Here is a 25190-nt window from a genome sequence, read left to right on the forward strand (position 1 = left end):
GTTTTCCCTCTGAGTACTGCTCTTCTGAAGGACTGTTGAATATAAATGATATCTGTAACAGCTGCAAAATATGTTGAAATGCTTCATTTCATTTAATTTCATTTCATTTCATCCTACCCTTTGCTTATGGTAGCACTGCTGATAGTATTTCTGTTTGTTCTGCATTGTTTCTCTGTGAAAATACCCCGAGTCAAACTTGTTCTTCCAGGGATTGGGTGGGAGTATGGCTCATTTTTTTAAGCTGCTGGTTTTTTCATTGCGGTGTGCCCATGAGAAGAAAATGTTACCTATAGAAAAAGAAACGGTGGTGAGATACCCCTTAAACTTCTAGTATAAGCATTGGGATAGTTAGATTCAACATTAACTATTCTTAGCTTTGACCGTAAATAAATGCCTTAATGTACTGTAAAATTAATACCAGAGATGTAAAATAAGCATGATGATGTTAGTTTTCTTAATCACAAAAAAAAAAACTGGCAAGAAGAAAAACGTTTTCCCAGAAATCTGTCAGAACTACAGAAAGATTATATGTACCAAATTATCTGTGTATATTTATGAAGTATGGCATGGGTCATTACCTTAGGTAGTGCCTGATAACATTGAAATTGCACAGACTTGTATCACTTGTTGAGCTGACTTAGCTGTATTTAACTATGGCAATTACAAATAAATAAAAGTAACAGAACAGTTCCTCTTGCCCTAGATTGCATGGGAACATCTTTCTATTTTGACTTCTCCTTTCTCTGCCTTTTTCCCAGCCTATAGGAAGGAGACTGAGAGCAGTTACATAGTTCAAAGCTTCCCTGTTTTCAGCTATGCAGCTGGTTCAGGTGTGGCTAAGGCTGAAGGTGACTGAAAGTTGTCATCTTCTTAGATATGTGGCACCTTGTTGTGGTTTAACTGCCAGCTGGCAACTAAGCCTCACACAGCTGCTCGCTCACTGCCGCCCCATGGGATGGGGAAGGGTAAAAGTGATAAAACTGGTGGATTGAGATAAAAACAGTTTAATAATTAAAATAAGATAAACAATAGTAATAATTTAAAAAATTGTAATGAAAAGGAAAATAACAGAGAGAGAAAAAACCAAACAAGAAAAACAAATTATGCAAATGAAAACAATTGCTCATCACTGACCAACCAATGCCCAGCCAGTCCCCAAGCTGCAGCACCCCTGCCAACCTCCCGCCAAGTTTTATTGCAAAACATGCTGTCGTATGGTATGGAATATCCCTTTGGTCAGGTGGGGTCAGCTGTCCCAGCTGTGTCCCCTTCCAGCTTCTTGTGCACCCCAAGCCTACTCGCTGATGGGATGGGGTGAGGAGCAGAAAAGGCCTTGACTCTGTGTAAGCACTGCTCAGCAATAACGAAAACACCCCTGCGTTATCAACACTGTTTCCAGCACAAATCCAAAACACAACCCCATACCAACTACTATGAAGAAAATTCACCATATCCCTGCCAGAACCAGCAGACACCTGTAATGGGAATTTTTAGGCTTTCCCAGTGAAAGCACCTCTAACGGGAATTTTTTAGGCTTTCCTTTTTTATTGCAAAACCTGCACCTTTTAAGCTATGCTGCTGAGCCCATAGGCAAAATGATTATGGAGACTGAACAGTGGAAATAACCAGTCTTGATCAGGACTGGGGTATAATACAATAACAATGTAGGGAAGTTTCCACTTCCATTATATCCGCGTATCTGCGCAATACGTATGGATAACCAAGTCTTAGGTGTCTTAACTCTGTGATTTGACATTTGCATTGGGAACAACAGTTGCACAAACTCAAGCTTTCGAGTTAATAATCTCCTTTCTCTTTAGGTGTGTGCTGTCCTATTGCCTTTTCTCTTAATCCCACAGAAGAACAATGCTTTTGCCTTTTAAGATTTGCATACATGCACGCTGCTGACATGAGCGCCTTGCTATGGTGTGTGTTCTTTCGTGATGGTTGTTGCTGTTTCTGAGGAGCAGTCAGCCTCCAACAGCTTAGGATAAATCCATCATTTACTCATGCTAGATGAGTAAAGCATAGTGCCGCTATGTTACCAGACAGATCATTTCAATAAAGCTTTTATTAACGTTGTGACTTTTACTTCAACTCTGCATTTGAACAGGAGGACTGGATACCTGGCTTGCTTTTCTGGTGTAGTCTGCATTCTTGTGAAGCAAAACTGATTCAAAGTATGGCTTTGAGTAGAAAATGTTGTTATATCCTGATGCCTTTCAAAATATTATATCACTTCTCTCTTTCCTGGGATTTGTGTGCTCTGCTGGACTCAGAAGAATCTGCTGTGTTTTATTTTAGCATGGCTAACTTGAAGATTGAACTCTCTAAGCTAGATAGTGAAGCCTGGCCTGGGGCATTGGATGTGGAAAAGGAAAAACTGATGTTAATAAATGAGAAGGAAGAGCTTTTGAAGGAACTCCAGTTTATTACGCCACGCAAACGTACTCAAGATGAGCTAGAGCAGCTGGAAGCAGAGAGGAAAAGGCTTGAAGAAGAGCTGCTGTCTGTAAAAAGCACACCTAGTCAAGCACTTGCTGAAAGGTAAGGGGTTGTCTTTTGCTAATATTAAATGCTGCTCTCTGTAATCTAACCTTTGTAGTCATTACAGACGCTGAACTATGCCTTGATGGGCTGTTTTCCTTCAGTAACTGTTCTATGTAGCTCTTAATTAAATTTGTTATTAGCCCACTGGGCAGAAACACAAAGAAGTCTTCTGTACTGTGAGGGAATGCGAACACCCCATATGTGTTCTGCAGTATCAGTTGCTCTGTATTGTTACCAGCATGAAAATGCCTGTGACAGATGTTAAATAACTGAGGAATGTCAACATACCAGCAGGAGGGCAATACATCATTCACTCATTTCTGGTAATAGCTGTAAACTATTTGAACTCAGGTTACAAAGATTATCTTGATTGTTGCAACATCTGAAGCCTTTCATTGTGAGTTTTATTACATACAAAAATGCAATCAAAAGGGAAAAAAACTTCAGAGGAGAAGTATAATTGTTGTAAAAATTTCCTAACTTGCTGCTACCTAACTGGTAACCGAAGCGACTCCCACAATAAATTGTTTTAGCAAGATTCAGAGTTCAAGAAAATCTAAGGTGACTGTCACAAATGGACTTTTCATCAACCGTAAGTGGAAATAAATTTATGGGCACCTCTAGCACACATAAAATGCAATAAAGACAAAATGTCATTGTGTGTATCAGTGTAGTGTGCCTTACTGAAGTAATACAATCAGCACTGTAAGCCTTTCCTACTTCCCTCTGCTAGGAAACACCTGCTGTTGTTCCTGTTCCACTGAATGGCAAAATTCCTCTTAGTGGCTTCAGGACACCTCCTGAAGCTGGGTCCTAAATAGTAGCCAAGTAGTGATGAAATTGTTTTGTTTACAAAGTACGTATATGTGTATTAGGCATGATTTCTAAACATATTTGTACACTTTATAATAGTTTAAACTGTATTATATTGGTAATACAAGCATGTTTTAGAAGAAGGGTTATGTTGTACTGGAGCTATATTTTTACAGAAGAAATTACCTGTCTCTGTTAGTATCTATATTACCATGGATCCATTGCTTTCTGACTTCCATTAATAAGTGGAGAATAAGGGGTCAGTAATAAAATCACATTGACAAATAAATAATTTGAATCTGAGGTTTTGGTAATATGCTGTTGTAAGTAACTGCTAAATCTTGTCTCATCCTGTAAATTGGTAGCTTGTTTCTTAGTCTTGTGTTACGGATTTGCTTGTTTAGTGTCAAACAAAATTCTCCACCTGACAATTTTCCCATACATGCCAGATGCCAAACTTGGAGTACCAAGGGCAAGGCAAATTGTCTCCCATTGTCAAGAAGAAATTAAACAAATTTTTTTCCATGTATAGTGACACAACTAGTTGTTACAGCTTATTTTTTTCCCCCCTCTATTTTCTTCAAATTTGTTTCCTTTTGATTTTCATTCCTGAAAATGTAGAATTTTTTCCTGAGGTTACTGTAAGATTTCATGTCATACACTGCTCATTGAGGTAGTGTTTATGGTGGCTTCTGGTTTGCTTTTTTGCCATTCCAGTGAATCTCCAATGAATTTCTACCTGCAACTCTTCATGATACTAAAACTGTCTCCCTTGATGACTTCAGAGCACATAAATTCTTTCACATTAAGCTATTTTGAGGAGTATTTCTGGTGTGTCTGCTATAAACATAAGGAAAATCTTAATTTTGTAGAAGGATTCAGATGGTGAAACTTTTCCTGAAATGATAATTTGAGAAAAGAATACAGTTAATTGTATCTCATCAACCATCAGCATTTTAGTTTTTGGAGATGAGGAAGATTCTCCTCTCCATTGTCAGTGGAGGAGCCACACCATCTTCAAAGCACTGCACTGTTGTTGCATTAATATTTTCTTTCATGAAGTTTCATGAATGCCTTAGGTTTACAGTATTTTCACAGGTACTGATAATGAAGCAACAGTGTAAGAAGCTATGGATTGTGTCAGAGCTTGATGTGAGGAGGGCTTTTTGGTTTGGTTTGGAGTTGGTTGTTTGGTTGTTTTTTATTTTTTTCTAAAGGGGGAAAAAGACTTGCTCTGACTTAAAACAAAAACATTATATCATAGCCCTGGGTTATTTTGGAGTAGGATACTGAAATTGCCACTAGTAGATGTACTCAGAATCAATTTACAGAAGAGGGGTATAAATCATAACGTATCAGCTTCAAAAAAGCAGGGCATATTCTGACTGTTTTAAGAAGCCTTCCAGCAACCATATAGAAATATCTGGATTGTGGAACTGGTGAGGACTCTTTGTTACTTTCTTGCCTCTGCATTCGTGTCAGGGAGATTCCATTACTACTTTAGTGTTTGGCAAAAATCTAAGTAATCACCAGCATTTAAACAGATGCATGATTTAACTACTTGATTGTGCTGTTGCCTGCAAAACTGGCCCCTGCTCCTGTGCCTGTCACAAACAAACATGTCTACTATGTAAGTTTGCATTGAAAGGTGACATATGTGCACTTTGACTTTTTAATGTTTGTTTTTTTTTTTTAAGATTCTATGCCACTCTCAACAATGTCACAATTTAAGATCAAAAGTGGAGAAAAATGTCTGACTAACACTCAAGTCATTCCTGCAATGAGTAATAGGTTAATTTAGATAGGAGGGGTGCAACAGGAGAGATTGAGAGGCCCATGTCAGAACAAATAACACAGTGGTTGTTTAGGTGTTTACATAGTCTTTTGGGTATTACAATTCTTGCTTATGCTAAAAAGAAGGAAGGTTCATTGTTTGAAAGTTTTGGGGGTTGCTTTTTTTTTTTGTTTGTTTCTTTTAATTTGGTCTGCTGTAGAATGAAGAAAATTTCCTTGAATCTCAATTTGTTGTGAGATAGTAAAATTTTTTCCTGCATGTCTTGGAACTTCCAGGAGTGATTGCATCATCTAGCTTGTGTTTGTGACTTCTGACTAACATCTTCCTGAAATTTACCTACAGGTAGTAATGCCACTTTAATTATTAGTAGATCAAATTACATCTCAGAAATAATGTTTTTTCAGGAGCTAAAAATGGGATAAATTACATTTTATCAATCTCCATAAGATAATAAAGGAAAATAAACTTTTGCTTGTGCTTCAGAGAAAAAAAAACACAAGGAAACCTTTTTATTTTAATGGTACAAATTCAGTGGGACAACTATAGGTGTCTGTTTTGAGGACTCCAGTTTGAGAATTTCCTAAGCTTTTAATTTTTTTTCCTGCCTTTTGCCATTAGTAGTTGAACATATACAGCAATTTTTGTGCCTCTTCCTTGAAGATAAAATGATAGTTCACTATTGAAAATGAGTTAGTGAAGGGCACTCTTGCTTGGGGAAAGCAGGATAGCTTAGACTTCAAAAGAAGGCAGAAGGCATTGGTAAATAGTAAAATGGTAGGAAAGAGTGTCTGATACCATAGATGAGCATAATTCTTGGTTTGGATGTGTGTATGTCTTCCTGAGCAAAGAATGAAATACCATGCATGCTTTTAACAGTCTTAGCAGGTATTGGCAGATGAACACGTTATTGCTGTGTAAGAGCGCACGCAGCATAGGCAGTGGAGTGGAAGTTCACACCCTGGCTGACCTCGGGGTAACTTATTCACCTTTGCGTAACCCAGATTTGCTCGCTGAATAAGCATGGGTGTAAGCAAGTGCTTTTCATGCTTTGCTGAATTGAGGACTTAATGTCTTTTTACTGGTATCTGACACTGAAAGAGAGTGAATTCTGGGAACTCTCAAGTATTTCATTCAGTTTGCATAAGAAAGCAATGGTTGATTTTTTTTTTTTTTTTTAATGTCCTTTGAAGTGTTCTCTGCATTTGAATTTTAATTTATACATCCTTGAGATACCAGAAAGGCCAAAGGAAACATTTCTGAGAATGAACATCAAACTTTTTTCTTTTCTTTTTTATTTTTTTCTTTTTTCTTTCTTTCTTTTTTTTCTTAAAAGGAGGGAAGGCAATTTCTTGTCCCTCAGATTTGTTGCTTGAGAACTTGTGACGTGTCAGTTGACTGAGCAATGGCTAGAGGAGAATATACTAATCCACAGCTACAGGAGGGTTTTAGCTGAATCTACTGACCGAAAGCAATTTATTTAGTGTTGTAAATGCAGTGTTAAAAGGGAATTATAAAAGGAAAAATCACTGTAAAGGTTAGTGAGTCCTTTCTGCTAGCAGCCGGCTGTAAAGGAATGGGAGAGTTCCACCATTTGTGGGTTTAGAGCTACTCTGGTTAACAGTGCAGGAGGCAATAAATCACACAGAATCACAGAATCACTAAGGTTGGAAAGGACCTTCAAGATCATCAAGTCCAACCATTAATCCAGCGCCACCATGTTCCCTAAATTATGCCCTGAAGCACCACATCCACACGTTTTTTGAACACTTCCAGAGATGGCGACTCCACCACCTCCCTGGGCAGCCTGTTCCAATGCTTGACCACACTCTCAATGGAGAAATTTTTCCTAATATTCAATCCAAACCTCCCCTGGTGCAACTTGAGGCCATTTCCTCTCGTCCTATCACTAGTTACTTGGGAGAAGAGACCAACACCCACCTCACCACAACCCCCTTTCAGGTAGTTTTAAGAGACTAATAAGGTCTCCCCTCAGCCTCCTCTTTTCCAGACTGAACAACCCCAGTTCCCTCAGCCGCTCCTCATAAGACTTGTGCTCCAGACCCCTCACCAGCTTCGTTGCCCTTCTCTGGACACGCTCCAGCACCTCAGCATCCTTCTTGTAGTGAGGGGCCCAAAATTTAGTACAGGATTCTAGGTGTGGCCTCACCAGTGCCGAGTACAGGGGCACGATCACTTCCCTGCTCCTGCTGGCCACACTAGTTCTGATACAGGCCAGGACGCTGTTGGCCTTCTTGGCCACCTGCGCACACTGCTGGCTCATATTCAGCTTTTTGATAAAGGTTAACCTTGATAATGAGTATTACAATGCTGTGTGGCTCTGAGGTGATGACAAAGCTGTTGGGGATGTAGAAATCTTTACCAAGGACTCCTAAATATGATCCATCATCTCAGAACCTTGTGCTTGAATGCTGCTTTGATTTACTGTGCTTTGTCTCTATACAAAGACTCAAAGCATCAAAGGGAGCACTTTAAAATTAAACTCCCTGCAGCGCTACCCCAAGTTCTTGCACTATCACTGGTATGAGTGTTCTGTTGGGCTTTTTTCTAAAACTATATTAGGTGAGGAGCCAGTCTACAGCATGGCTTTTTAAAAATATATTAGTGCAGATCTTATTTTCCTGAAGTTGCAGTTATTTTCCCAGTGCTCATCTGTTACTCTTTAACTGGGTGCATGTTCCCCTCGGTAGTGTGAATGCACAAACATTCTGCTTGCTTGTACGCTGAGCAGGGTTGTTACAGTGCTTGGTATTCTGCAGGTAAAGTCACTCTGCTGAAGAGGCTAGGGTTTTACGATAGGACTGAGAGCTAACACAGTCTCGTGGGTTTTAGTAGTTGGCAAAGAGATAAAAATCTGAGGGATCTTCATTTGTTTCTGTCTTATCTATAAACTATTCTAGCTTCCAGGTTATTTTGTAATGCTTTCCTATACTTACATGTACCTCTCTTTCCAGGTTGAAATTGGAAGAGAGAAGAAAAGAGTTGGTACAGAAACTTGAAGAAACTACAAAGTTAACGACTTACTTGCATTCACAACTGAGGAGGTGAGACTGTACTGCATAATGTAAAACCTGTTTTCAGCAACAGTCTAGTTGACCTGGCTGTCTAAACGTAATTCTCAGGTTTTTCTCTGGGCTGGAAGCTGAACAAAATTTGTTTAATATTTAAGTTGGAAAATGTAAGTGTAATATCTTCAAGCATTTTGTCACCATGCAAATCTGGTGTGCCTTTGTAATTTCGGTAAACACTCAAGACTGAACTGAATGGGTTTTTTGCACAGCTTCCATGATTAAGCAGGCAGACATTATTTTGCTTCAGTGTAAATAACTCGGGAATTCTCTAATTGGTCATATCTTCAAAATCCTGTCACTGAGGAGACCAAATGGTTTCTCAGAGTTCTGTCTAAAATGAGTTATTGGAACTGTAGTCTTTATTCTGTGTAATAACTGGAGAGGCTTAATGAGTACATGTAGGTATGTAAATACTTAGGTGAATAGTCGATTCTGGTTTTAGTCTTCAACACTGACTTACACTTTGTAGACAGAAATGTATCCTCAGCAGGATATTTTTTTTTCCTGACAGTCATTGATTCAAAATTTGATTCTGGGTTTATGAAATTCATAGCAATAACAAAAAAGCAATCAGTTACAGCAACTGTGAACTCAAACTCATTGCTCTGATGGGAATTCTAATACTTAATGATACATGTAACTGGTCCTAGGGAAGAGTTTCTCTCACTTCTGGGCTGTACCCTGGGCTACAAACCATGTGTCCATTATATTTATTTAGAAAATCCTGAATTTTCTTGCATATCTCAGTGGGATACACCAATCAGACACTGCATTAATGTTTACCTATTTTCTTGAAATCAAAACGGGGCTTTAAGAGGAAAAATGCTTTAAAGCATTCTATAAAGGTCTTTTCATGGTAAGCCATTCCATCCCCTTCCTAGGATCTAGGCTGGCTTAGCTATTTCAAACATCTCAGCCAGATCCCATAAATTGCATTTTGATTCATGATTAGTTAGGAAAAGAGTCTTTTAAATCATTTTTTTTAAAGTATTTTGTGCTTGCGTTTGAGCTTTTGAGGGTGTCTCTGTCCTTTTAAAGCAGTTTTCTATCCTAGTGGCAAATTTTTTAAAGTTGATAGCTGTTACTGTTCAGTAAACATCTTTTAAGTGTTTAGAAGGGGCTGCCTTGAATTATTTTTCCTGATGCTTATTCCCAGCAGAGTCCTCCTGAGCCAAGGCAGTGGCAGTTTTGCTAGCCTGGCACGACTCTCTATCTCCTATTATTGACAGGAGAAGATCGAATAGAATAGAACAGACCGTTTCAGCTGGAAGAGACCTACAGCAATCATCTAGTCCAACTGCCTGACCAGTTCAGGGATTGCATGTTATGGCCTGTGCCATGCTTAAGGAGTTGGATTTACTGTGCATGTAGAGTGTGTATTGTCTTATAGAAGGGAGACAGTTCTGCTGTAAGTTGTCTCCTAGCTGCCATCCTTCCCAGGTGCTTGGGCAGAGGGGAGGCTGCATAAATTGCTCTAGGGGTGGCAGCACTCCTCTGCTGCCATAACTTCCCTTCCTGGGGATCCCTTTCCTGTCAAGTTGACCCTGTACCAGGGTGGAGCGGGTCTTTGAGGGAGTATAGCAGCTGAGAAGGCTGCTGTTACTGCTGGGACAGTGTCAAATCTGCAGCCTTCTCCTGAAGAAAATGGGCTTTAGGAACAGGCCGTAAGCTGGATAAATTGTCCTGAGGGTGTTCAGGTTGGGTACACTGATCTAAACCAAGTATGGGTGCTTAAAAGAATAATGTCCCAAGCAGCATTCAGTTGTAAATTGGTATAGTGCAGCTCCAGTCAACAAGCTCTCCTTGTGTGCCGTTTTGTGCTGGTTTAGTTCAGTAACATCAGCGTACGTGTTTGTGCTCTCTTTGCAGCCTCTCAGCTAGTACGTTATCTGTGTCTTCAGGGAGCAGTTTGGGATCTCTGGCTTCCAGCCGGGGATCTCTGAACACGTCAAGCAGAGGGTCGTTAAACTCACTCAGCTCCACGGATCTCTACTATAACCAAGGCGATCAAGTAACAGATTTGGACTATCAGTATAAACTTGACTTCATGTTGCAAGAAAAAAGTGGTTACATTCCTTCAGGGCCTATCACTACTATTCACGAAAATGAAGTGGTCAGTTCCCATGGGAGACTGGGTTACAGTGACTCTCCTTCAGCTACAGACCATCCCAAATTGACTGAACCTCCCAAATCTGTGACATCACTGTCTTCCAGATCCTCACTGTCCTCCTTGTCCCCTCCAGGCTCCCCTTTGGTTTTAGAAGCTGCTTTTTCAGTGTCAGCTCAAAATTCCCCTCTGCATCACCTCACTACAGACTTTGAGGACTGTGACCTTTTGGGTGACTTTGCAGGCATTAGTCTCTGTGAGAACCAAATATTATTGGACTCTGAAGTCAGAGCAGGATCTCAGATTCCTACAGATGATAAAGATCTTAATGAAAGCATTAGGCAACCTCTGCCTTCTCTACATGAAGGAAGTTCAGGTAATAAAAAAATCTGATATCAAATGTGTATGTTACATGAACTCATCTGTTTTGAACAGATGGCTCTTGAGTGGGGAGGTACCTCATGTAACTGAAGACTATTTTGGTCGGCATACATTTGCCATGGTGGGCAGTCAGTAATTGGGGGATGTTACGTAACTCTAGTTTTGGCATCAGAGCGCTACGTTCACCCTGAATCCATCTACGTTTTGCAATAGTTGTCTCAAGAAGGAAAGGTCAAGTATTGCAGACTGTCGTGAAAAAATGACAGAAAAACGTGAAGGTGGATCTTGAAGACATGGACTTGTGGTATTCCTCGGTATTGTCAGGATGTATGGGTATAGCGCAAAAATACCCTCTGCTGGTTTTTGGTAACTTGAAATCAAATACTTTGTTTCTCACTGAAGAATAAGTTACAAACTGACATCCTCAGTAAGAGATTTCTGGACTTAAGAGCTAGAGTTTTTATGTGTGTATGTCTGTACAGTTATTTGAACCTGCTGTCATGGAAAGTTCTTTTATTTTTTTTGTGTGGGTTGAGAAAGACAAGTGGCCACATGCCATGTAAGTTACAGTGAGACTTTCTCATTTTTTAACACAGATTTCATAGCTTTTAGCTTTCTATCCATTTGAGTTAGAACAGAGCTCCTAAGCTAGTCTTAGGCTCCCCCTGCAGTCTCTGGGTAACTTCCAAAAGGATGGGTCATCTTATCCTAAAACATTCTTCATTTAAGGCAGATGGGATGAATGGCCCTGTTGAGTTACTGAGGTATCCTTAGTAAGTAGTTATCTGTAACTTTGAGATGGCTGAATTAGGTGTAATGAATTCCACTTCTAGTCTGCAGTAAAAGCCATGCAACGTACTTAGTCACCTTATATTGTCAAAGCCTTTGCCAGAGTCAGAACTTGAAAAATCCCAGCTGTCAAGAATTGATGGCTTGTCCTCAGTCTTAGAGCGTTGACTTTGCTGCCTTTTGTTAGGGCTGACAGTACTTTCTGCTTTCTCTGTACATTTGTTGACTTTTTCTTGTGTCATTCTGTGTCATTGTCTTTTCCTGCAAACCGTTTGTGTGCATACGTTAGACAGTGGCTCTGTTTTCCCAAGGAAGAACTGAGGGACCCAGGTTTCCGCTAGTGCTGAGCACTGGCAGCCCCATTTGAAACCTGATCAGCACCTAGCATATCCAGCCCCACATCTCTGGGCCTGAGTTGATAGTGAAGCATCTAACTAAGGAGTTTGGGTGACTTAGAATAAATACAGCCTAGCTCTAGAGAGTGCATTGTCCAGATTTGTTGCTGAGCTTGAACCCTTGTGCCTGGAGTTTGCCAGTTTTTAATAAAAGTAACTGGACATGTTGACACAGACATATATTTTAATGAGAAATTTGCTTTTATTTATATTTATATACACACACACACATATATATAAAGGAATTGTTGTAACATCTGTTGGTTAATTAGATGAGCTTAGTACAGTACTGTAGTAACTTCAGTATTGACCAGAGCAATGTGGCACCAGAAGAGAAACGTACGGTATACATAGTGGAAGCTGGGAGTCCTCACTCTGTTCAGCTGCGCAGAGAGAAAAAAGAGAAATTGATGTCCTAGGGATCTGAACCTGTGAAATGCAACGTGGAAAGACGTGGAAAGGGATTTGGGGTGGGGTGTCATGTTGTCCTTTGTCTTTTGAGTATAGTGGAACACAGTGCTTATTTTGCTTTAAATCTGTATCATAAAAGATGGGAAAAATTATTTTCCTGTCCATATTTCAACAGCATATCCTTTCCAAATGAACAACAACTTTTGGTCTGTCTGTCTGTGCCATCTGGCTGCAACTCATCTAGTCTGAGAACTGAGTTTAAGATGGTTTAGAATTTGGGAACACATAGGGTTATGAGGAATCAGAATAATTTTTTTTTTAATTGATTTATTTAAATCATTATTTTCAGAGGCATCATGTGGTTGTCTGACATTTTTGATCTTTTTTTGAAGACCTGTTACTCTGGATAGTGTCAGGGTGTCTTTCAAGTCTATAAGTAGTTATGGTTTTAAAATACAAATTCATCCTGTGATTCTTCATACTGATACTTCCTCATGTGGGGTCATGTATAGGATACAAATTATCTTTAAATCTGTTGTAAGACTGCCAAAACAAGCACTCAGCTTTTGGAAAAAACAGATATTACTTAATTATGCTTCAGTGTCTACAGTGAAATGGGCCTCAGGGTGAAGCTTCAGGACAGTAGCAAGGAGACGTAGACCTGGGGTTGGTTCGCTAGTTCTATTCCAGTTTCATCCTTGGAACTGCTGCAGTGCCGAATGGGAAGGTTTTCAACAAACTCAGCTGGAGGCATAAAACCTGCATGGAAAATTTCAGCCCACACACTTAAGTTTTACAAGACTACAAATCTGAATACTGCTGAATCTTAACTTGGAGGTAGACAAACTTGCCTGAAGACAGCATAGCTGGTGTTTTCATGTAATAATCGGCACTGGCTCTTTAGATGCTGTGCTCACCTGCTTCTCTGTCTGTCTCTGACTTTTCTGTACTGGTGAACCATACAGATATTTGCTCCTCTGCATATGTCCCTGCTGACAGAAACCAAGTTGGAATATCATGTAGTTCTTTCACAGTCAGTCTCTGTCATTGTCAAAGTCAATTCAGGCTGCTGTGGTAATTCCTAAGGGTAATCAATAAATCATGTCATCACCTTCACCCCTCACATGGTGAGGGGAAGGGAAAGAGCACTTCATCATCAAGGAAAAAGCATTCCTACTGCCATAAATAAAGGCACAAATGCAGCAATCAATCATCTAATCTGAAGCCTTAAATTCTAAACATCTTAACAAGATGTAAAGTCATGATTCAGGTGGGGATGATAATGCATACCAAGATCCTCTCCCCTTGGCAGATAAAAGTACTGCATAGGACCTCAACTTACTATCATGCAGAACGTGGCTTTCTCTGAATGCCGCTTCTCCGCTGTGTGACACTAGTGTATGAATGTGAGTTGAAGATTAAAGCTAAGTAGTAGTTGATGGTAAAGAGACGGCAGCATAAAAAGTTTTTGATGGTAGTGAACCAGAAGGATTTTTCATTGCTAGCAGTTACATCACTGGGGAGAAGGTGTCTGACTCCTGAATATTTAATGAAGAGTAGGCAATTGCTTTGCATGTAGCTGAAGTGTTACTGCAGTGCTGAATGTGAACATGGCAAGTACAGGTTTAAAGATTCGGATAATGAGGGTTGATAATGAAGATAACGAAGGATAATAACTAGCTCAACAGATATGGGTGATGATAGGAGCCTCTATCTCTGGGAAGGAATAATAGTTGTACGTTTTCAAGTTCATCAGTTTGGTTACATCCCTAGCCAGAATATGCGGTCACAGCAGTACGGTCTCAGAATGTTTAATGATGTGGAACAAAACTACTCTGTGATACTCAGTTAAGGGTCACCACTTTCCACTTGACGACTTTCAAAGCTATGCACTTCTCTGCCTTTGACTATTAATCTCTTGGACTAGTTTTCATTCTTCTTTCTTTTTGTAGGTGTTGACTTACCGCGAAGAACAGCTAGTCACCTGCTTGAGGAGAAAACAGCTTGTGTATCCGCTGCTGTGTCCGATGAGTCTGTAGCTGGAGATAGTGGTGTATATGAAGCTTCTGTGAAACAGTAGGTTTGAGAAATAACGCAAGTCTGTCCAACAAAAATTTAAATATATCTTTAAGCAGTTATATAGTATCAGCATAAGCAGTTTATTGGTCTTGCCCTTTTTATAAATTTTTTGTCCTTTCATATTGAAAGGAAGGCACGTTTGCTAAACAATTAAGTTTGATTGCTTTTTTAAGCTAATAAATTTTCATTAGAATGCTTGTATAATTTGGTTGCGTGGCATTAATATGCTACCTTCTAATCCTGTGGTTTTTTTCTTGCTAGAAGTTTTCCTAGGAGAAAAGCTGTATTTGAACTATGCAGGTTCTGCCATGTGGCTGTATTGACTCTACTCAGAGTGACTGATTACTTCTTTTTTTGTTTAGATGCATTCTTAAGATTGCATAGCGTTTTGCTTGAATATTTTCTTTTTTAAAGGGAGGATGTAGGAAAGATAAGAAAATCCTCAGTTGTAATGTTGGTATAAAAATAATCCAGGTTAGGGTTTAATAGTCATGCTTCACTGTGGTGAACAGGACACAAGAAATGTATTTGCTATTGTTGTTTTTTGACAAGACATAACTTCTACAGGATTCTTCATACTGTTTTCTGGCAGTGAGAGCAACGGACTTTAGACTGCATAACAGAAGACTATTGCTAACGATAAGAGACCCAAAACTTTATTTTTTTACCTCAGTTTTGGCAAGTTGTTGACATTAAGAATTTTTTGTGCTTTTGACTATTCAGAGAGCTCATTTAACAGGGTGGTTACAAAGACATAAATGCATGTCTCCTGTAGCCAGGCAAAATGCTTTCCTATTAGGACAGGTGAAGGTGCATTATAGTATCATAAATGGGTTTTATTTGCTGCTGATAAAATTACTTCTACTTTGTCAAGTCTTTCACAAATTAAAAGGTAATAAAAAAAATGAGACCGAATAAAAAAAGCTGAAATACATAAGGGATTCATCCTGAAGACTGAATCCTAGTTTCCTCCACGTGTTCAGTTAGACCTAATGCAACTTCTCAGGCTGAAATAAAGTCTTACCTATTAAAAACTTAGCCTTCAGTTGACTGGCTGTTACTGTGTATTTTGGTTCAATAACCATTGTAGTCTTTCCACTTTGTTTAAATTCTGAGCCACTGTCATCAAAGCTTACTGTCTGCTCCAGTTAAGTCCAGTGGATAGAAACGAACATTGGACCAAAAGCTGTGGATGTTCTGTGGAGCAAGCCTTTAGCTGTCCTCTCCAGTGACACTGAGTGGTGGGATAGGTGGAAAGCGGAACAAATTCCTCTCGTCTTCCTGTCATTACTCAGGAAAAGAGGAAAGACGACAGTTGCATCCCCTAAGTCTATGTACAAAAGGAAACTATTGCCATTTGTGCAACCTAAGATTTCTGTAAGCTAAGTGTACGTAGACACTAGATGTTCCATGATAGCTCCAGGTGTGGGTACTCTTAATTCTTACTGAGTAGGAAGTAGTGAAGAGGTAATGAGTGTCTCTGTGTGAGCTGCTTACGTTTAGAAAAAGTGTCTTTATAAGCACTGTCTGTGGAATGACTTACAATTTGTCAGTGTGCTCCTGCAGTTACAGTACAGTGATTTCTGCTGTGTAGACCAGTCCTTTGTATTGAGTAATTTAAGGCAGGAGAGGAAATAAATGCACTCTATCAAATTAGCCATCAGCCAGGAAATGAATAGTAAAAAGGAAGCCTCTGAATGCAGAGTCTTAAAATAATGCTGTCATGTCTTCATAAGGTATGGGATGTCTGTGTCATTCTCCACATTTCCTATCTTGATATTTTCTATCTTGTTTATTGATCCCAACAGTCTAGTTTTAAAAATCAATGAAACACATTAATACCACATCCTCACTCAAACCTCCCAGAAAATGACTGGAAATTATTTTGCCACATGGCTTCTCTTAATTCCATTCAATGCTAGAGTTGCTTTTCAGCTGCAAGACCTGAGTCCCTTTGGTTCTTTGAATGCTTCTGAAAACAGGCTCAAAGAAAAGATGCTTCTTGTTTGCACAGAAACCTCGTTATTTTACAGAGCTCCTGCTTCTCAAATATTCTCCAAAGCAGTATTCCATATCCAGTTTACGTCTGGTCTGATGTTTGTTACAAATTTTAATCTCTGATTTTGTATTCAGGGCGGGTAAAGAAGTACTAAGTATGTACGGGAAAATGTCATGAGTTTTTCTCTTGCCTGTTAGTTTGGCCTGCTTTTGTCACCAGCCTAAGGCCTTTCTGACTCCTTACCGGAGTGATCAAACTGTTCAGGCAACAACTGTCCCTAAAACAGGCATTGCTATTGTGTAAGCTCTGAAATTCTTATTTGGAGTGCATGCTGTAATTAAATCAGTCTGTTCAGGAGAATGTCTGTATGTTCTGTGCATGCATACCTTAATGATTGCTGAAAGCTAACTGTAATTTTCCTAAATTTGAGTATTTTCCTGTTTGTCTTAGACCAAATGAAACTGAGGACATCATATATAGTGAAGATGATGCAACAACTCTAGAGGCTGCCCAGGTACAAATAGGACTCAGGTAAGTGACCAGCAGAGGGAATATTTCTGTTCATATATAAACACGAATAGTAAACTTCCCTCACATTGTCCTTTCTTTAACAGATATGACCACAGCAATGCAAGTTTTGTGATAATCGTAGTACGGCTTAGAAATCTTCCAGCGTTTTCTGTCCCCCTTGGCTCTAAAGTGTAAGTCAAACAATCACTGAGCAGTAGTGTTGAAATATGAGGGTATAATAATAAACTGTACAAATTCTCCAAAGGAATGGATAGATTAACTGCTTAACAGCAGTAAAATACATATAAAACTTTTCAAACTGTAGTAATACTTAGCTTTTACATATTCCAGCAATGCTGCAAGAAAAAGAAGTTATCAGGAAATTTGTATGTTCCACTGAAGTGGAACAAAAAGGATTTTTTTAAATGCCTCATTTAGAGTTTTTAAACATTCTGTAGCTTTGTAAGTGCAGAACAGCTCTTCTGTTGTTACTAAAAACATTCTTTTGGTATTTTGCCATTCTTTCAGCTCAGAATGTTGTCTTTTTACATTTATGTGTCATTTTGATGTAAAATGGTATTAAAATAATGTGTGTCTCTTAAGTGAACTTTTAAAGGTAAGGGGTAATTTGATAAATTGCAAGTGGACAAGCACAGCCACATTGAGATACACCTTCCCTAACAGCTGTAGCTTGGAGGGCTGTTAAGGATTAGTTCTTGTGTTGAATTGGACAGGAAAGGTCTAAAAGTAATTACAGTGGAAATAGTATGTAGGAAAAGAACAAAAATGCCTGAATAAGAAAACGTTACTACTGAGATTCTAACCCCAAACTCTCATCCATGCAAGTAAGTGCAGCTTTCCGTGGCTCCTTGGGGACACTTGTACTTCAGTGAGCTTTTTTACAGACTGGAAGCTATCTTAAACTGTTGAGAAGTTTAATAAGATTAGAGAGGAACATAATCAGTCCTTGGAAAATTTGGTTTTCTTGCTGGTTTGCTTCTCCCTTTCCCACATCATGTTGAATTTGATTGGCAGATCCATAGGAAGCCACTGAATATGGAAAGGCTGTATAGGGATACAGGCCTGAGTGCTTATTGGATTTTTCTGTTTGTTTTTAATAACAAATGGTTGTCTACTTACCATCCTTCCTGCTCTGACCTCCATCTTTCCCCTGCTGACCTTCCAAGTCCACTAGTATTTAGCACAAGAATATACAAAAACTATGGAAAAGTAAATTGACACAGCTGAGAGGAAAAGTAGATAATGTAGAATACAAAAAGAATGTCAACAAAATGTTCAGTAAGATAAAGTTAGGTCATAGCTGGCATCTTTTTAGGAATTAAAAGTATGAAGTTGTAATTCACAGAATCACACAGAATCACTAAGGTTGGAAAGGACCTTCAAGATCATCAAGTCCAACCTTAATCCATCACCACCATGTCCCCTAAACCATATCCTGAAGTGCCACATCCACATGTTTTTTGAACACTTAATTAGTCATGTGTCTTCAGTGCAGAAGTCCAGACCTGCTCCTGCTGAAAAGATTTACTAAAACTAAAGCTACCCAAAACAAGGAGGAAAAAAGGACAGAGTAAAGGAAGGACCTTGCAAACATAATTTTTTCTGTCACTTGCCATTGTGTGCATATACATACATACTGTACAGATACATGCAGTGATAAAAATTGGGTCTGGAAAATGATGCTATAACTGTATTTTCTAAAACATCAAATTGGATAGATTAGTACTTTATTGAACCCTTACACACAGAGGAATAGACTTGACATGAGGTCTTAACTGAGATCTGTTTCCACACTGTGTGTAAAAGCTGTTCACTTTTGGAGTAGGTAGAGCCCAGCTGAATACTTACTATTTGTGTCAGGATCATTCTTTCATCAGTTGAGAAGTCATAGGTTTGTCACAGCAAAATCTGAGGCATGGGCTGGCTTTTTGACTTTTTAAATTAAAATGAAAGTCAGCACTCTTGTAAAACAAAGTCAGTGAACCATTTATCTTTTACTCCTCTCTCTACCCCTCATTCTGGCCTGATGCCAATAAATTGACTAACAATTATTAAAAGAGAGCTCCAGTGAACCACCTTTTAATATACTTTATCTTCTATTGCTACCTCTTTTCTAAATGTTTCCTAGTTGCTTAATTTATGAAAATGGCTGGTTTTGGCAGACCATGCAAGTTGCTCACCTACATTTATGTGAATACAGCAGCAGCATTACTGGAATTACATTACACTAACACTTAACTTTGGGGTTGGTTTGTCGAAACGCTGGAAACCTGCTACCCAGGCTATACATGCAAACCAAACAACTTAGATCTTCTTTATCCCAAGAAGCTTGGCATAATTGGGGAATAAAGGCTACGCCCAAATTCAAATAACAAAATCAAATTTCTCATGAAACTAATTTCTTTTGGTTTACCTAATGTAAAAACAAGTTTTTAATAATAACAATATGTACGAAGTCATTATTGGAACACATAGCAGTAGTGCTATGAATTTTAGGAGAAAAAGTTTTTTCCAGAATAATTTTCTTTGGCCTGCTTTTTCTTCTTGCTTTAGCTAGCTTCATTGCATTCCCTTCTACAGTGAATGTCAATTCTATTTAAAGTCAATACCAGAAACAGGCTAATGCACAGACACAGAAAAAATGTAAAACAATTACTATGCTTGTTTGTGTGTATGAGAAGCTGTGCAATAGGTAAATAAATGTACAAATTGCATTAGGAATGTCTTTATCAAGCTACTATTAAAGTGAGACCTGCAAGTTAGCAAGTATTACCTTTATCCACGTATTATCCATTGATGTTTGTTTGATAAAAAGAATGCAGCTGCCTAACAATTTCAGGTTATTCCCTGTGCTTAAGTTTAGGCTTGCAAGATGCATTCTTCTAAGCCTCACTTAATGTATTATGAATTGATCTTAAGCAGCTATGGGCCTAGCTATTTTCTATCTCATTTTCCTCAGCTTTCTGGTTTCTTTGGAGGTTTTGTTTATTTCTTTAAAAGATTAAAAGACATAACTGCTTTTCAGCACTGCTCACATTGTTCTAAGAGTTTAATTTTTACATCCACACAAATTTTTCTCATTTTTTAAATTAACACTAAGATTGTGTTTCCTTCCATGTGTGATATGATCCTCCATGTTTACAGTACTAAACCAGCAGACAAATTTGGATAGAGACAGAAATAGCTACCTCTTTTGCTACTACCTTACCAGGCACAGAAATTCCATTTTGGGAAACGTTTGTGCAAGGGGCAGGAGTTGTTTCTGACTCCTCTTTGTCACTTCTTTTTCATTCCACCTCTGATTTGTTGCAGTTTCATTTTTCTTGCCTATGCAGTCCTTTAGTTGATGGGGCCAACTTCTATCATGCGTCACCAGCAAGTGCTAGTTTAAATACAGGTAAAGATTTTGTTTTGTTTCCGGCAGGTATGTTAGAGTAGCAGTGCTTCCATCCTCAACTGATATCAGCTGTCTGTTCCGCACAAAAGTTCATCCTGCCATGGAAACCATTTTATTCAACGAGATATTCAGAGTAGCCATTTCCCAAGTAACGCTGCTACAGAAGACGCTGAGAGTAGATATTTGTGCTGTCAGTAGAAGTCGTCGGGAAGAATGCTTGGTATGCAGTTTTATTTCTGGCTTTTTTTTGGCATGCATTTGTTTATAGTGTCCCCTCTTATTTTGATGGTCAAGGCTGCTAAAATTCCACAGTACTTGGAGACAAACTCTGAAGCATAACTTAGTTGTTGATATAGCATTTAAAATACTACCTTGCTCTGAAATTCCTGATACAGAATCTAATTCTGGATGGAAGTTTTAGGAGGTGTTTTGATAATTCTAACATTGCATTACTTTAACCCTTTAATTACAGGTTGATAGTCCATCTTTGCAGTTTTACACATTTAAAAAAACCAGTAAACTTCATTGCAACATTACTTGAACGCTGGATTTTAAAGTAAAAGCTGAATGAGTCACAGTATGTAAAAAAAAAAAAAAAAAAAAAAAAAGCACAACCCCTCATTATCGCAACTTGTCATAAAGAGCAAACTAAATTACATTTTTGCATGTTGCTGTAGATTATATGATGTCCACCTTTTTATTCTTTATGATCTGTAGAAATAATAAAAACGCATGACATTCATAGACCAGCCTATTGGAAACCAGCACTTTTTAAATTTTGTTGTTAATTGTGGTCATCACCTAATCAGCGATGCTTCATTTATTTTCAGATTGCTTTTGCATGGTCTGGTACAACTCAGTTTAGTTTTTCACCATGAGTCTGGCTTAGTAGCACAGCGAGATTTTTAGTTACAAAACATTGAAGAGATGCTGGTATCTGGGGGGGGTTCATCAGCCCCAACTACTGGGAACAGCCTCTCACTTTCAAAAATGTAGCAGTTAACTGAATTCCTGGGGAATGTTCCTTTTTCAGTATGTAAGAGGTTTCCCCTCAGGTAAGGGAAGGGCAGCAGAACAAAACCGCAACAGAATGTGGGATACAAAGGTGAAAGAAAAAAACCCAACAAAAATAACCAACCCAACACCAGAGACGTAAGGGTTAATCACAAGATGAAAAGAAAGCGTTGGGAGTACCACCCCCAGCAGAAAGCCCTGGGCAGCATGACCAGAGTCTTGGCAAGAGCTGTATACGCAGCCCAGTAGCTGCGAAGATGATTTGCTTTGCCAAAGAACAGAGGAGTGTGATCTCCGAGGCACAGCCCAACCATGAATACTTTGTAAGTTTTCCCAGAGTGCCAACTCAGTGGATGTCAGGGCTTGTCCAAATGAAAGGGTTTCTTTATCTCTTTTACTGTCTTTTCATCTGCTTCTTCACTGGTTAGAGCAAACAAGGTCATCCATTATTGTTTGCTGTATCGATGATTTGTGTGGTGGAACAACTGAAAAATTGACTGAAACTTGCTGCTCTGTAAGTTGGTGCTGCAAGTTTCATTGACAGTTTTTCGTTATTGAATGCTATAGAAAGCAGATGTGTGCATTACAGTGACAGAGGGGTCTGTGCGAGTGCACGTGGGGAGAAATTCCGCAGACTGAAATAAAAGGTGGTAGAATGGACAATATGAAGGACCTTTCCATGTATTTCTATTTGTTTATTTTAACTAGAAGTGGAGGGAAATAGAAAATTGTGCAGTTAAAAAGGGAATCAAGATTCACATCAAATTTGTGCTGCCTATTTTACATGATAAATCCTGTAGAATTTATTTTAAGCTGTATTGCAGGGAAAAAACCCCAAATTTAAACAATTTTCTTCCCCTTGCTTATTTTGTGCAGGCTGGGACTCAGATCAGTCTGGCAGATTTATCATTTTCTGATGAGACTTGTACTCTATGGTACAACCTGTTGCCTTGCAAGCAAATTCCTGGCAAAAAAAACAAGGAGCAAAATGAAGAATCCATGTTTCCGTTAAGCAAGCAGTCCTTGGACTCGTTGGACTTGGTGAGCAAGATGTCGGCTATTACTGTAATGGAAAGAAAAAAAGCCACAGACTCTAATTGTGGTGTTGCACTGTGGTTACTTGAATGTGTGACTTGTCCTCCCCTGAAGGTCCAAGGCCCTGTGGTCTTGCTGGCACTTCTGTCTATAGCAACTTTCTGTGTGAGTAGGTCCCATGCGGGTTTCAGACTTGTTAGCAAGTACGGATGGGGCTGATGCTTCTTAGGGGGATACAAAATTGCACTCCAGTTTGAAACCCAGCTGAAGCATTTCATTTTAAAAAGAACGTTATTGAAGAGCTTCCTTAAGTTTACCATTGATTTTTCATATGCACCCATTAAAAATTGCTATTTATTATCTGAATTTGCATACTTAAAGCCATTGCACTGAAAATGCTGTTTATGTAAAACACATACTAATTCTTCCGGTTAAATAAGCTTTTCTGCTTTAATGCCTCCTTAAGAAAACTACATTAAAAAATGTAACTTTTAAGAACAACCTTTTTTTACCAAGGGATATTACAAGTATGAGGGGGAAAGAGAGATGAGACATTAAAGGATGACAGGAGCATATTTGATTGCATCATTGTTTTACAAGCGGTCTATTTTTGATTGAGATTCGTTCTGTATAAAAACAATTGGTTAATGTGCTACACACTGACAATTCAAACGAGTTATACTTGTGATCTGAGTCATGTTTTTGCTGCATCAGGGAGCAGCAGGGTAATGCAGTTCTTGCAAGAGTTGTAATTTTTTTACCTATGTTATGTATCACTCAATTCTGGTTTCATCTTCTCTTTGTGAGCAGGATGCTGTGTCAGCACTGCTGGAGAGGACATCTGCTGAGCTGGAAGCAGTAGAGCAAGAGCTGGCTGAAGACGAGGAGGAGGAGGAGGAGGAACAGGAGCAACGAGGCTCTGAGGAAGACTGGTAAAGCCACTTTTCCTCCCTCACTGTTCATGCCTGAACGACTCCCCTAGTTCCTCCTATTAGGCAAATGAAAAGGCTGTACTTTCAGAGGAGATCATAGAATCAGAGTGGGTTGGGTTGGAAGGGACCTTTAAAGATTATCTAGTCCCAGCCCCCCTGCTGTGGGCAGGGACATCTTCAACTAGATGAGGTTCTTCAAAGCCCCATCCAACCTGACCTTGAACACCCCCCCCCCCCCCCCACACACACACACCTCCCCCCCCCCGCCCCGGGTGGTGGGGCATCCACAACTTCTCTGGGCAACCTGTTGCAGTGTCTCACCACCACTGGAATTGGGGTAAAGTCTCATTCTCTTGTGTGGTCAATTCATTCACCTTCCTTCAGGTTTACAGTGCCTTGGTTGCTCTATTAACTCCTACTGCTGATGCTTCTCCATTCCATGTACATCTTCCTGTGAAACACTTGGGGAGTCTAAGCCACTGGAGGAGTACTAGGATGTCTTGTATCAAATATTAGTTGCATTAATTATAACAAGCAACGACTAGGATTTGAAGAGAGCTGCTGTCTGACAAAGTCAGTGTGTGTGAGCGTGCTTCCATTGATGGTCTTGTTTTAGAAGAAGTTGTGAGCTTTCCCAAGAACTAAATTGCTATGTTGAGTTCTGTTCCTGTGCAGTTTCTTAGCTTTAGTGTAGAAACAAATACATGCCGTCTTGTGGGGGAAGGGAAGAGTTTCTCATTTGTTTTATTAATTTATTGCAACCAAAGTCCTTCAACATTATCCGCATACAGCTATTGAATGTAGTGCAGTGTTGTCCTAATGATCTTGAAGGTGAACTGTAGTAGAGCTTGCTAGGTTTTATTGGAGCATATAATGAAATTTGCCTTCACGTGAACCTAATGGAGGCATTTGGGTGATACTCTTGTTTTCCCTGTCAGGAAAACACATACAGTACACCTGGGTGAAGGCCTAGGTCTTCTGATGGTGGGCTTTTTCAGCTTGAGAATAAGCCTGGGCTACTTCTGTTCATACAGGTTAGAAATGCTCGCAGAAGCCTCTGATGAAATTGTGGATGAAGAGGAAGGTGGCATTAAGCAGGCAGTAGAAGGCAACTGTACTGATGACACGGGGTTACTCACTGATGCACCAGAAACAAATGAAGACAAGGACAGAGAGAACAGCAATGAAAGCCAGCAAGCTGCTGTAACGCTAACACTGGTGAGTATGTTAAAATACGCATTCCCACAGTATCTTACGGTGTCTCAGGATCTATATCTGGGCAGTTAATGTAGAAGTCTGCTGCATCTGAGAATTTACAGTTTGATGTGGCCTTTGCTGTAGCACTTGTCAGTATGTACTTTTTAAAGAAATCAGTGTGGCTGCTTCTGAACTATGAAGAGGGCATTTAACAGACGTGCTAGGCAGAACTTCTAAGTCAAAGACAATTAACTAAAAATGTCTATCTTCACTTTTTTGTGGCATAGGGAGAATATTCAAAATACAAGTGCAGCTCAGTAGCTTCAACTTGTGCATATTTAAAATATTTCTGCATATCTGTTTCATTGTTCCCTTTTTTTTCTGATTCATCTGATAAAAGGGGGAAAAACAGAACAGAGGACAAAATCTTTAAACCAATGAGGGGATTTCCTTAGTTCTTCCCTTTATTTTAGGGTGTGAAATACAAAAACTGGCCTAGCAGAGGAGAGGAGGAAAGATTAATGAACAGAAAAGTCCAAAATGTGTATTAAACTGTGTACTACTGAACTACCCCCACACTGCACATAACAAATTCTAATTCCATGCTTTTGTTAACTGTTCACTTTAAATTATATTCCACCTTTCTGAATGCACTTCTAGTAAATTTTTAGTAAGC

General features: G+C 39.2%; 1 protein-coding gene across 1 annotated transcript in view; it reads left to right on the forward strand.

Moving 5' to 3' along the window:
* Window positions 1-25190, forward strand: part of WWC2 (WW and C2 domain containing 2) — a gene marked incomplete at both ends in the record, with an annotated part of 103600 nt that overhangs the window by 64947 nt on the left and 13463 nt on the right. The window contains 10 exons of the mRNA XM_081999761.1: window positions 2305-2547; window positions 8131-8220; window positions 10117-10730; window positions 14283-14406; window positions 16859-16939; window positions 17023-17109; window positions 20364-20556; window positions 22227-22391; window positions 23196-23317; window positions 24352-24535. Coding sequence (XP_081855887.1) covers window positions 2305-2547; window positions 8131-8220; window positions 10117-10730; window positions 14283-14406; window positions 16859-16939; window positions 17023-17109; window positions 20364-20556; window positions 22227-22391; window positions 23196-23317; window positions 24352-24535 — 1903 coding nt within the window. The remainder of the gene's footprint in view (window positions 1-2304; window positions 2548-8130; window positions 8221-10116; window positions 10731-14282; window positions 14407-16858; window positions 16940-17022; window positions 17110-20363; window positions 20557-22226; window positions 22392-23195; window positions 23318-24351; window positions 24536-25190) is intronic.

Source organism: Phaethon aethereus (genome assembly GCF_964289735.1).
Source record: "Phaethon aethereus genome assembly, chromosome: 4".
Taxonomy (NCBI): Eukaryota; Metazoa; Chordata; class Aves; order Phaethontiformes; family Phaethontidae; genus Phaethon; species Phaethon aethereus.